Source organism: Candoia aspera, chromosome 7 (assembly GCF_035149785.1).
Source record: "Candoia aspera isolate rCanAsp1 chromosome 7, rCanAsp1.hap2, whole genome shotgun sequence".
In the NCBI taxonomy this organism is placed as follows: domain Eukaryota; kingdom Metazoa; phylum Chordata; class Lepidosauria; order Squamata; family Boidae; genus Candoia; species Candoia aspera.
This window is the reverse complement of record NC_086159.1, coordinates 26,224,276-26,238,091: the sequence shown is the minus strand read 5'-3', so window position 1 is coordinate 26,238,091 and position 13,816 is coordinate 26,224,276. Positions and strand designations below refer to the sequence as shown.

General features: G+C 38.7%; 1 protein-coding gene across 2 annotated transcripts in view; it reads right to left on the bottom strand.

Annotated features, from left to right (window-relative positions):
• Positions 1–1,247: 1,247 nt before the first annotated feature.
• TOM1 (target of myb1 membrane trafficking protein) overlaps positions 1,248–13,816 on the bottom strand; it is a 30,458-nt gene continuing 17,889 nt past the window's right edge. Inside the window, exons 10-16 of one of the 2 annotated variants that reach the window (XM_063309178.1) lie at positions 12,796–12,910; positions 12,274–12,394; positions 6,625–6,700; positions 5,422–5,484; positions 3,211–3,270; positions 2,689–2,728; positions 1,248–2,287 (exon numbers count right to left, since the gene is read on the bottom strand). In XM_063309178.1, the coding sequence (XP_063165248.1) occupies positions 2,139–2,287; positions 2,689–2,728; positions 3,211–3,270; positions 5,422–5,484; positions 6,625–6,700; positions 12,274–12,394; positions 12,796–12,910 (624 nt within the window). In that variant the 3' untranslated portion in view covers positions 1,248–2,138. The remainder of the gene's footprint in view (positions 2,288–2,688; positions 2,729–3,210; positions 3,271–5,421; positions 5,485–6,624; positions 6,701–12,273; positions 12,395–12,795; positions 12,911–13,816) is intronic. The other variant, XM_063309179.1, reaches the window with a different exon arrangement.

The following is a 13,816-nucleotide window of genomic DNA, read 5'->3' as shown; positions in this document are numbered from 1 at the left end:
TACAGTCCCCACTGAAATTAACAGCTCTGGGCTGCAGCCTTCATCCCAGTGAGAACTCCCATGAATTGTGAAATTGGCAAAAACATCTGGGATGTTAGCAAAACATGCTAACACACCTGGTCATAACCACCCAGCTTTCTTTTGGGAATACCTGCCTGTAATCTGGGCATCACCAGGCAGCAAGCATTTTTGTCATTTTCACTATAAATAATCCTGTCATGCCAAGGAATTGTCTGGCAATCCCATGAGCTCCTCTCTACCATCGTCCCTGTCCTTAATTACCTGGAAATGCCAGGTTCTATGATATTCTCTGCGTGTACCTGCTTCAGTGGTGCTATCGAAGTAGAAATCCAGGATCTCATTCAGCAGAATGAGCAGGAAGTCCAAAAATATGGCAGACTTGCCTGATCACATTTGGAAGACCACTTAACATCACGAAGTTCAGAGTCTCGTTTCCTATGTGCGCTACTTATCTGTTTGGTACCTTACAAATATAGTACTTGTGCATGGCACTTACCTAGCTCTGGCACTTACCTAGGCAACCCGTGAAGCTTTTCCGAGCTGCTAAGTTTGCATATCCCTTCTGTCTTTTTTTTACAAGTAAGGACTTCTAAAGTATACTTCTCTCCTTCACCTGTCCTTGTCCCTCATCACCAATAATCATAGAAACAATTTTTATTCAGTTATCAGTTTTGGTTTCTTTATAACCTAACAGTCAAAATATACTAAAAGTAGAAAATTAATCTGGGGAGAAAGCTTTTTAAGTTAAAAATTGCTACACTTAATTTCAAAAGGAAGTTACGATGTGCCAAGCTTTCTATATACAAAGTTCCTATACAACTTTCCCAATCTAGGACCACTGAAAAGGAAGGTATGCTTATCTGTATTTTCTAAAAGGCTGCCATCATATTAATTATAGAAATTAAGTGACAGACGCTAATCTTCTTAACTGTACAACTTAATCTGACTGCTTATTTCCTAGTTCATTGCTATACAGCTTGGATTTCATGGGCCCAGTATAAGAATAACCATGTTTAGATGGATACATACAGCTGGTATCTACTCAGCAAGAGAGTTCACATTCTTTTTTATAGTTAGGAGTTATTTCTTTGCTTTGCTTTTCTGCTAGGAACTACAGACTCTTGCTAAGAAGCCTCCTGACTGCCTCTCCTTGTACTCTTTCTCCACATTTGATTAGAGGATGTGTTATACTGTAAGCCTAGCCCAAATTTCACAGAAAGCACATATTTGGTAGTGAAGTCATTTATTTAATACAGCATACAAAAAGCAAGTCTTCCAATTACATGGCATAATTCAGTTTTGCATCCCCAAAGCCTTTCTCAATTAACTATAAACCGGAAGCAACGCTAACGGAAGATTATGGTGGAAAGATAAAAATCATGATAATGGGTTTCATCAGATTCAATTCTTTTCAGAAAAGTCTTTGCTTCCTGGACATTCTGGCTTTGAAGACAGAAAGAAGCCAGCCTTGAAAGAAAATGATACTGCTGAGAATTATGCGCTATGCAGCTGGTATCTGGACAGTGAATGTGCTTGGCTTGCGAGCAGAATTCTCCATGCAGAAATGTCTGTATGAGAAGTACTTACAGTGTTACATGTGTGTGTGTGTGTGTGACAGTACTCTTTTGTCACAGCAAACTGGATCTGTAGTTCCCCTACTGCTAGAGGAGGAAAAAATACAGAAAAGCGAGATAAGGATAGAAAGAAGCTGTCCAGTTTTGCACTTCTATGCAACTGCCTGTGGGATTGGGAAGAAATGACAAATCCTACCACCTATTTTCAGCATGACTTTTAAGAGTCAGCATCACTGGAGAAAGATACACACAACAAAACTATGAAGAACACATCCAAGATTGCCTAGATCTCCCAGGAGAAATTCCAGTTCATCTGACAAATACATCTGACAGCTCTGTGACCTCTCGCTTTGCTTTAGTGTCCCCAATTGCAGCAATGATTAACCTAACCCAAAGCAGCCTGGAAAGGAGGCAGGAAGAAGGAAAGGGGAAGCTTCTCTTCCCTGATCTTGTCTCCTTTTTTTCCCCCTCTCCCCCCCGAGGAGTGCAGCGCAGAACACACAGGTCCTCTTGTAACCACGGCACACCAGTCCGCAGAAAGGCTCATAAAGCAAACATTGCATCCTCATCTTTTTCTTTCTTTCGCTGAGGACCAGAGTTAGTGGATGACGAAGGAGCCCCTGTAGGGGCACTGGGAAGGGTAGGAAGCCGATCTGCCACCTTTGCACGCTCTTCAAGGAATCTGTCAAACTCTGGCAAGAAAGAATATAGGGAGAATTTTAAAAGAGGAAGAGGAGGAATCAAGCCAGGGCTGGAAGAGCCCTGGGAGGAGCAACAGCTGAAACATCTAATCTGGAGCTGCACAGGTCACATCTCTGTCATGGAGTCAATGACAAAACAGTTGCTTTCATCAGGACATTCTGAATGCACAGATACAGTAGAAGAGCCATGCATAACAGATCCTGGCAACCCTATTTGGGAACTCCAAAAATTACAGGTTTGTTAAGAAGTCATTTGTGTGTCTTGTTAATAGAGGATGGTTTGGTTTTAGACACTGTATATACATGGGCTCAATAGGTGAAGAACATCTCATGCCTACTAGCTGGAGAGTATCAGTCTTAAAGGGCAGGACATACAATTGGGTATAACTTGCCTTCACTGGTGACACCCTTTGGATCCACTGTCTCGTTTCCCTAAGGAGAAAAAAAGGCAACAGGGAAATCAAATAAAGTTAAATGAAAGCTCACAGGGCTCATTTTGTGGACACAATGTTCCACAAATACTAAGACTAGATTTGATATATGTTCATCCACCATACCTACAAATTAGATAAGAGTTTCAAGGAGCAGTTGAGTCTGGCACATTGATATCAACATTCTGTTTTCAATGCTGACATTTCAGTGACAGTCAGCAGTGGCCACAAGAAGGGAAGAGCAGAAATCTCCTTTGCCTCTGTCTCAGAAGAAACACAGACTCAAGGAGAGTAGTGCAAGGGAGGAAGCCAGGCTCAGTGGTTAATACTTAGCATCTATACAAGCTACAGGCAGAATCTAGGATTTCTTTCCAGGATATACTCTACCACTTAGCTATGTCCCTCTGCACAAGATAGCTGGTAGAATGTGCATACAGTAATTAACTCCTTCTTATAAACAAGCATTTCATTTCTATTACACACCACTTCAGTGGAGATCCATTGTTCAATTTCCTCCATGAAGGCAGCCTGGGATACAGGAATCTGACAAGGAAAGTGAGAGAAAGACCAAACAGACCATGCATATCCATGTTTGTAAAAAGTATCGTCAACCCTCAACTGAGAGAAGCTTAAAAAGTCACGGTTCAAATCAGTGCAATTCTTGGGGGCCATTTTTGATCCAACTTATTTCTTAAATGAAGAAATAAGAAATAAGAAATAAATCACTGAAGAATGGTTAGAAATCTTTACTTCTCACATGGCTTGACTTTACCTTGCAGGAACTGACTTCATGGATAGCATCATAACATATATTGGGAGACATCATTAATTAGAAGGCTTTGACAGATATTTTAATTTTATCAAGTGAAGCATAAAGATCTTCTGTGCTTTAGTCTATTTTAGGTCATACCATTGTATTTAACAAGCCTTTCCATATAAGCAACAACATTTTGCAAAACAAAAACAGATAATTTATGTCTAGGAAAAGTGCTTTTGTGGGCTTCTGCTTTGCTCCCATCTTCTAATATAAAGGCCACTTTAAGCTCTCACTACAGCCACTCTGGGACAAAAGTCCTCACAGTTAAGATCTGACAAATAAGAATTCCCAAAGCTTCACTCCTTTCCTCTACACTTTCATGCTCTTCTGGGCAATTACTATCCCTACTTCATAAGGTTGTTTTTGTGGGAATAAGTGGAGGAAGGAGTGCTGTGTAAGCTGCTTGGAGTTCCTGAATGAAAGTTGGGATGTAAATCCAACAAAAAGATTTAAATAAGATTCTCAGAATTCCCCCATTTCCTGTGTTCATCTTAAAATTTAAAGGAAATAGGGTTTCTTACATAAACACACTGGTGCATTAGGCCAACCATTTACCTACTGCTACTAAGCATATAGGCATACATGTGCCTGTGATACAAAGGATTTTGTTTCCATCACAAACTGAAAATGAAAACTTGCATGTGGAATTACATTGTAACTCCTCAATGTGCTGATGAAACTCCACTTCTAAATGATCATTTTTAATTCTAGTCCCTATGCTAAACGAAACTTACTTTGATAGTAAGAATGTGCAAAAGCAGGAATATAAATTTATTTTGCTTTTCATTATTCAAAAGCAAGCAGATGGTGGTCTCAACACATGGATTCTTAAATTAAGTAAGAAATTTTCAAAGTTAAAGACACAAAGAGCATTAAGGCAGAAAAAGTACTGAGCTTTTGCTTACAAAACCATCGGAAAAGAAAGAGAACAGAACCAAACTAATAGAAGCCAACTAGCCCAAGGGAAGAAATCACACAACCAATTCCTTTAAAGCCAGTACCAAAATCTGAGCTCTTTCTGTCCCACTCTCTTTCCTCTGCCAAGGTAAAGCTCTTTTCTCTCCTGTCCAAATCAAATTGGGTTGAAAACTTGGGGAAGACAGGCATTATTAAGAAAAATGTAGCCATAATTTATTTTATCCTCAGAAGAGCTTTCTGGAACAGATGGAAATGAGAGTCACAAAACTAAGCCAGAACAGTGTATGGGTTCAGCGTGGACAAAGCAGTGCAGTTCCAATCCTGGGTTGATGTCACTGACTGGTTCAGTGGCAAGTACTGAACATGGAATCTCAGGATCAAAATGATAGGCGGCCTGATACTGATTCTGGTGTTTGTGCATATATTTTTCCAGACAGTGGGTGCTACGAAAAAAGTCAGAAGAAGTGGCAAAGCAGAACTTGCCCCTGGATGACTGTATGTGTGCTATGCGAGGGTACAAATCCGTCCTTGATATGGAGCCATAAGATATTGTCACTTCAAGATCCTTCATCACCCTTCCTCCCTACTCCTCCCTGCAACAAGGGAAATATCTCTAGACTCTCATGAATGTAGTCAGCAAGAAATAATGGATTTTTCTTGAATAATCTCTGGATTGCAATGCAATGCAAGCACATTCAGAGTTATACATTTTATGTTACAAAGATGATGGGAATAAATTTAAAAGCTATAAAACATTTTATTTTGGCTACTGTAAAAACTTCTCTTCTAGCCAGGCAGAATCTGGAAAGTGGCGTTTTCAAGAAGAGGCTCCTTGGCTTCAAACCTAACCATGTCACTTTGTCTGCTGTTGCCCCACACAGTGTTCAACCTGTCCCACAATTTGCTTAAGATTCTCCAAGTGCTTTTTGAAATCTTCCCCAGCAGCAATACATTCTCACCATTCCTTGGCGCACCATCCAGTTTGTAATCGGGGCCCCGTCAGAGGAAGCACCTGGTTCCAGCTAGTTAAGAGAAAATTTGCTTTCAGAAAAGATAGAAAACGTGGGTGATGAGGAGAGCTGGGAGCAATGTTCCCAGCAGGGAAACTATCCCCTTCCTCTATAAAAGAACATGGGGGAACTTCTCTCCCATCTGACATTTTTTAAAAGAAACTGAAGAGGCTTAGGGCCCAAGCCTAGAAGAGAAGGTTGAACGAAAGAAACCCAATGGAGAAACAGTGCCTTTTGCTCTTAAGGACTGAGTTAAAGGAGGATTGCTATTCAGAGGTCTAACCCAGACTTTGAAAGAAGCTTGATTCAGATGAACTATGTTGGAAAACTGTGTAACTGGATTCCACCATAGGAAGGTAATATATTTAGAGAACTGCTCACCATTTTGACCGTATTTACCCTGGGATGAATATATAGGATTCATTCTTTTTTGCAGGTTATTTTTTTTTGTATTGTATTTTTGGAGTTTGTTGACTATTAACTGATTGAAGTATTTTGATGAGGTACATAATTGCATTTTAACTAGTATCATTTCTTATGGTTGCTGTGTATTATAATTTCAAGATACTATATTATGGAGTTGAAGTATTATGATGATTGAAATGTTTCAACTTCAGAACTTCTTGGAACGACTTTTTAAATATTTGGGTTATATTTTTACAATTGGATTGAATTTTAGTGAACTATCTGACATAATGCTGTGCATTACTGTGAAACTTTGGTTTGTATTATTGCTGAACGTATATAAGAAGTCTACTGTGATTTATTAGGAACTGCTTTGGGAATTATACTGTGAAAAAGTGGCATGAAAATGAATTGAATACTGAAATCATTTTTGCCCCCAGTTAGAATTCATATACGCACCCTCACCATGGGTAGATGTATGTTCTCTTACTCTGGAGTGGCAGATATATTCATGTAGAAATTATACATGAAAATATAGAAAGCTGTATTATTAAGATAATTACTACGATCTCCCCAAATTTAGCATCCTTCAGTTTTGTTGAATTACATTTCATATAATCCCAGCAAAAATGACTGACCATGCTGGTTGGAAATCAGTGGTACATTTGGGGAGGCACATGATGACTTGGATAGGCAGGATAAGCCTCTCCAATTACACACAGAACAGTTTGATAGATAGCTACTCACTGCTCCTGTGTTCTGTTGCCTGGCATCCAATGCTCCAGCTAGTCCTTTTGTGGCTAAAGGGTCTTCATACTTCACTCTGAAAGAGGAAACCAGATTATCCAAAAGATGTGGTTTTTGGCATTTTATCTAAAGCATAGATATATGTTCTACATTTTCAGGGTGAGGTTGGAGTTCATTCCCCCCACACACACGTACACACACACACAGTATACCAAAAGTCAGGCCCCATGGACACTTTATTATATAAATTACATTAAATGTTCGAGTTGGTTGCCATTTTCTTTTAAACTCTTCCTTACTCATTTGATGCATAACGTTTGAAAGTTCCTAAGTACAGTAACCTTTTATCTAAAGGAAAACAACAACAACATAGCATGACTGACCTATTGGAACTAACTTTTGGTACACCCTATGTATACAAATAGGAAAAGAGAGAGAGAAAGACTGCCCATAATTTGGTAAACACTGGCACATACATGTACTTATGCTGGCAGTAGGACCAAATTAAAAAAAAAAGGGGGGGGGTGAAGGAGAAAGAATTTAGTGAAAATGTTAATGTCAAAATCAATAGACTCCCCTTCAATTATCTCTTTGTATAGGCTCATGCATCATGTCTTCTCTAATTTTCTAGGAATGGTTGGTGACATCAGCACAAATCTAATCTGGCTGCTTAAAACGATGATCTCATTAGATTTAATCCATGATACTGATTAGCTGTGGTCATTTGAGGATGAAATAAAATAGCGAAATCAACTGCATTAGAGGATTGGAAAAAAAATAGCTGCAGACAGTTGAAGACAAATAAAAGTTAGGATTCACGATTTTAGTGTGAGAGTATAGTCACCAGATATTTAGAAGTAAAATATCAATCAGGAAAACAACTATTTCATTCTCAGTAATCTCAGTAAAAATCTCAGATGAATTACTTATGTAAGTCCACAATTTTGCTGGACATCCTCAGAATGGTTTCTGGCAAATGTGAGAACCTGCAGGCTTTCTCTTGTCTGTAAGCATGTGTCTGTGTGTATGCATGTATGAGTGACTGAAAGACTGTCCCCAGCCTTGGCCCAAATTCCATGACAAAGCTACTGACTCCTAGAGTTTGTAAAGAATTTCTTAAATGTAATTATCAGGAGTTGTTGAAATACATTTGGAAAGACAGCATTAATAAGGTTAATAAGACACTGGCAACACAGAAGTGTCAATATTCCTAAATTCCTGACCATTCACTGTAATATATTCCTTTGTCCCAGGTTTATAGACTCCATCACACCTCAAGAAATGGCTCACTCTGTATGTTGAGAAGGCCATGTGAAAATCTGTAGAAAAGTCCCTATTCCATATTCCATCTCTGCAGGATTTCCATTGTAACTGTGGTACTGCAGCTATGAAATCTTCTAGTGACAGCTATTTAATCTCTTTTAAGGAGGCATGTGAAAAATGTTTTGACGGACTGTAGTTATAATTGGCCAATGCTACTGGTGTGAATTATTTATCTAAGTTATTATTTTTAGTAGGCTTAGCATAATATTTTGTTTTTGTAGGTGCTGAAGTTTAGAATGGCTGTAAATCACCTTGAGCATTGATGTGAAGAAATAAACTGAACAAAGCATTAAGATGCAGCAAAGATTTTAAGTCAGAATCTTTGATAGTTAGATTTTTCTCCCTATAGCATATTGATTTACATGCATATATACTAAGAAAGCCAGTTACAAATGTTTCATTCTAAAATTTAATCAATATTCAATTATAGTTTCACTGAAGTTTACTGTATATTTTTCCAATGTAATTAAGCACAAAAAGCCAGCCTACATGCCTGCGGAATCTGTTTTGTTTTTTATTAGAATTAAAGAATTTTAAGTTTCTGTATCGGTTGAATACCAGAACTAAATGGAGTGCCTAGTCATTCCACACAAAAATCCATTCCTGGTCAGCTTTATTTTGGTATAATAGTTTACAACTGATGGAGAACCAATTTGTCGCTGCTAAACTGGGATTTAGAAACAGTAATTTTAGAAAATATAATTTTATTACAACAGTGCTGAGGTGGGTTGGGCTGAGAATGGGTGAAAGGCTGTAAGTCAACCAATGATTCTGAGTCTTCTCAGCCCAACTCCAGCTTCTTAAGTAGTAAACTTAGAAACCATATATCTGCTTGTTTGAAAATCTAACCTGATCCTCTAATCAAATCTATATCCTGTTCTGAGAAAAAATTATTTTTTGCAGCCTGTATATACTAAGGAAATAATACATTCTTGCATGTTATCTTTTAGTTAGATATTTTACAGAAGTTATTCTGATATTGGCCGTTATGGGAAAGATTAAAGAATTATAATAGGTACTAACTTGCTGTGCCCTGCCCCTAGCAATCTGATTCACTTATCGGCTTGCTTTTTGAGATTTTTGCAAATGTTATTTTAAGTATAGCTTTATATGCAGAGGGAATAAGGTACTTTTGTTTAAATATAGTCTTATATGCACTCAGTGTAGAATTACATATGCATATAGTTCTACATTTCACTTCAGTGCATGAGCTTAACACACATTACATGCTCTCTTTTGCAGGTAAAATTAGACAAGCATAATTTTTCCAGATTAATCAATGCATATAGCTATTGCAATAGCTTTGTAGCTGAACATCATCTCATAGGAACTGTTTCATACAGTTACACCCTTTTTGACAAAAATAACTCATTTTTGCTACTCACTCTAAAGTACACCCAGACCCGCCTTCTGCCCGCACTCTACCTAAACAAATTATTTCTTACACAGGAAGGCCAATGCAGCCTTGGATGATGCCCAGGAGTGAGTTCCCCCAAACCGTATCTCTGTCCCACCCATAATCACTGGGACGTGTTCCCTCTTGGAGCCAGGGGGTTGGGCCACCTCTGCTCAAACTTTTCAAAGAAGTGCTTGTCAGTGAAGGGCCCGCTGTGCACAATCGCATCAATGATGAAGTAGAGTGCCACCACCATACCACTGATAAGACAGAAAGGCAGGAATGGTTTGAGGTGTTGCCAGAAATTCTGCATGCAGGTGTTCATGACGTTTTGGAAAGACACCCAAACCCAGCTCCAGTAAAGGTATCTTGATCTGACAGTCAAAGCACAAGAAAAGAAAAGCACAAATGTACGTGCAAGTGGAGGTGGGTTGTAAAGTAGATAATCCCAGTCTGGTTTGCTGGCAAGAAAGTTAAAATAGGAGGCATCCAGTCCAGTTGGAGAAAGCAGAATAAATCTAAGGTGCCTCTTTATCAGAAAGATTACACCTGCCTCAATCATAGGAGGATCAAGTTGTACTGGAGAAAATACACTGTCCAGTTCCTCTGCAATTACCCAGAGTGGGAGAAGATCAGCCAAAGTGTATGTCAAGAGATTAGGTTTCAGCTGCTTCAGGTGCTGGTTCTCTCTCTCTGCTTTCTTTCCATACAGTTCCCAATTCTACTTCACACTCCATTAGCAGCAGGCAGGCTGGGAGCAGACTTCCTGCAGCCTGGCATATGTACAGGGCATCTGTATTCTTCCTCTGCTATGCTCTCCCTTCATCTGTGAACGCGCCTGAGAAGGCGCTCTCTGCGTCAAGCATTACAAGCTCCTCAGTGGCTGCAAGAGGTTTGTCAGTGGTGTCTAGAAGCATACTGGCACATAGCCTGTTTTGCTAAGTGTTGGAGGGGGCGTAAGCGCACACGCCCTTGACAAACATCTGTTTCTATTAGCGCGGTGTCACTCAAAGACTTGCTCCAATCTTATGCTATCAAGTCTGAAAATATGTCAGGACACAGCTTTGTTTTTTGGAACTACTAAGCTGGTGGAACCTTCAGAATTAGCCAAATATCATTGCAAGACTAAACCCAGATGAGTAGTGCTTAGAATTCACATCATGCTTTTTTGGTACACAAAATGCCTCATGTAATTTTCATAGCCATTCTGCAGGGTGGGTCAGTACTGCCATTATTCCTATTAAACAGATTTAGGTCTGTGGAAGAAAGTGAGGGAGGGTGGGATGGCTAAGAAAATTATGGTTACTTTAAAACCACCTGGAGAATTCATGGGTTTGCCTCAGGAATGTCTCAGTAGACTGTGTCAAAATAGCCTGATGATTTTTCCTGCCCTATTGCAGGAAGCTTCTGTTACTTTATACAGTGAAGAGCTGTGTCAACTTTATGAATAAAGTTTATTTAACAGACAATTAAGTAATTAAGAATATGTGAGAAAATTAAAATCAAAGAACTTTCTGACAAACAAGATAACAGTTTCTTCAGAGAAATGCTAGCTCAGCCATCTACTGTGGGGACAGCTCATGCTTTTAACTTGCATATCAGCTTGCACAAAATCTGCATTACCACTACTAGATAAACAAACAAGGTAAATGACCTAAAGTTGGGTGCATTCCATTTCTTGGCTCAAGGGCCTCACTTGATCTTTGACTGGCATGCTAAAAGCTGCATTCCAAAAAGTGGAGAGGTCAGGACAAAAGAAAAAAGGATTCAATTTAAATTAAATATAGTTACTATGATTACTCCGATGTATTTAACATTTCTCCCTTCCATCCTATTAGAAGTTCAGTCTACAGAGTGAATCTAAGAGCGTGGGAGACTGCATGTCATCCTAAAATATAAGTGTAATATCCTCTTAATGTATATGAAGTTTGTTTTCAAAAGGTAGGAAGAGGGAGGCACCCCCAACTCTTGAAAATCCCTCTCTAGGTTATTCTAGAGCACATAAACTAGATATAATATGAAAACATTCTCTCTCTCACACAGACTATTAGCATAGGGAGAGATAGTACACAACAGTAGCTAAAGCATTAGTCTTGATTGAGTTACTGTACCTTGCTAGATTGCACTAATTCATAAATCTGCTCTTCATTTGGCCCATGCTATTAAAAACAAACCTTCCACTTTACTGCTGCTGCAATTCACAGAAATCACTAGAGATCTAGAAAATGCCAAAGGGGAAAGGGAGTGGAGGAGAGGAATGTGCTAATTATAGCTCAGGTTTGTCTTAATTCTCTTGAGTAGAACCACAAACAGTCTTTTGAAATCTCAACAATCTAATTCCCAAATCCACTCTAGCATCATTGTTAGGGCATAATAAGCCACAAAAATATGGTTTTTTTAGCATCACTGTATTCAAAATTTAAGAAGTCAATACCTGCAATTTAGTAGTCTATAATCAAAGAGGAAATCGAAGTTTGAATGGCAATACACTGCTAAGGGAACCCATCATTCTCAAATTGACACCAAAACTAAGAATTTCAACTTCATATACAACATGGCAAGACTGATGCTACTTGAGTCAAGTGACACCACTTTCAAAACTTATTCTCCAAAATATTGGCGTCTCTGATTTCAGTCTCCTGGTTTGTCCATTTCTTTTCCTACTTGCAGGACTTCAGAATTTGGGATTAGCCACTTGCTTATCTATATGAAAAAACGCGGAAGGGCAGATAGCTGCGAACTTTTGAAATTATGTCTACATTTAAAAAACAAAATCAAAGGTTCTGCAGAGATACAAATCAGATTGACACCAGTAAAATCTGAATACAAACATACATTAATTTACCAAAACGCGCATACAACCTTAGTTTGAAAATTATACTCTACAGTATTATTTTTGCCCACCTTAATATAGTGGTACACTCACTTACTCTTTGCGTTGCTCAGCTAAGGAGCTCCCACGGGTCAGTGCAAACATATCAAACTCTTCTTCCAGTTTGCTGGAATTGTTAAGGGACTGCAAACCTGCACTGACACTGTTAGAACCTAGATCTACAAGGCAAAAGACAGCAAGATATCACCCAACACTAGTTAAAAATGTATGATGATGTAATGAACCTACCAGTCTGAAAAAGCAGAACTGAGGTTTCCTGCAGGGAGAGGAGCAAATTCTCAGATGAGGAAAGTATCAGAATGATTGTTATCTATTCTGACTTCTACACAGCATCTGTTTGGTCAAATGTGGCTATCAAGTTTTTAATAATTTTTCAATAAATCTGCCTATCACTGCTTTTGTTAGCCTATGTTCAAATGATGTTGGATTTTTTTCTTTTTTAATAAGAAGTAAAATGTATAAAGACTAGAGAGAGCTCGGCAAGTGGCCAGAATTATGAATCTAAATGGGGATAAAACAAGGAATTACATAGCCCTAAGAACCCAACAATGGTACTTACCAATTCCTGCAAGCTGAGAGGAAAGTGTACTGACAACTTCAGGACCTTTTTCTGCTGGTGTGATACTAGATCCCATGTCAGCCAGACCGTTTGCATTTTCTGTATCATTTTGTTGCTTGGAAAAGAAAGAAAGCATATTTTGCTAATCTTGGACTTATGTCAAGGATCACAGCATTTCTTCCAAAATATGCCTCCCAATTCACAGATCATGGTTTTGATTTGCTAGTGAAATCTAACCAAGGATATGGAAGCCTGAGAAAAGGGTGGTGTGAATGAAAAGTTGCTACATGAAACAGCCAATTAAATTTGCAATCTATTCAAGCAGCTCTCATTTGTTTACCTTTTTAAAATGCTGTCTTCTATTAATTGAACATTCAAGAGTGTTAGGGCTACAGTTCTAACAAGGGGAAAAAATGAAGAAAAAGCCATGTAGGCCTTCCATTGTTCAAAGGAATTCTCATACAACCATTTCCTGGGGCATCTTAGGACTTCAAGACATGACAGACTTCATGTTCCCAATGGAGGTTCTACTGGGACTGAAAACCAGTTAAAGAATTGAAAACATTTCTGTGGTTTTTATATCAACATTTTATCAAGCATAAAGCATGAGAAGAAGGAAATACTTCACCACTGTTAGCTTTAGTACGGAATAAGCAATATTCAGGCCCCTTACTTCTGGATATATGCAATCAGTAAAACCCTTGGGGCTCCCTGGAGTTCGTATTTATGCTATGCTATCAAAGAATGGTATGAAAGTATATGACAAAAAGGACAATGAGCCTAGCAATGTACACAAATGAAGGAAAGTGATTCTGGGAAGAGATGAAAACATTCTTCATCATCTCAAACTATTGCCTACATTGACTGGCTGTCGTCCTCCAGAAGTTCAAGCAAGTCTGTTCCATCTCTCTCTGGAAAAACCAAGAACTGAATCTGGAATCTTTGACATAGACTGTACAAACTCTTCCACTGAACCACAGCTATTGCCCTAGTTTTGGATCAGTCCAACCAACCAGATTTA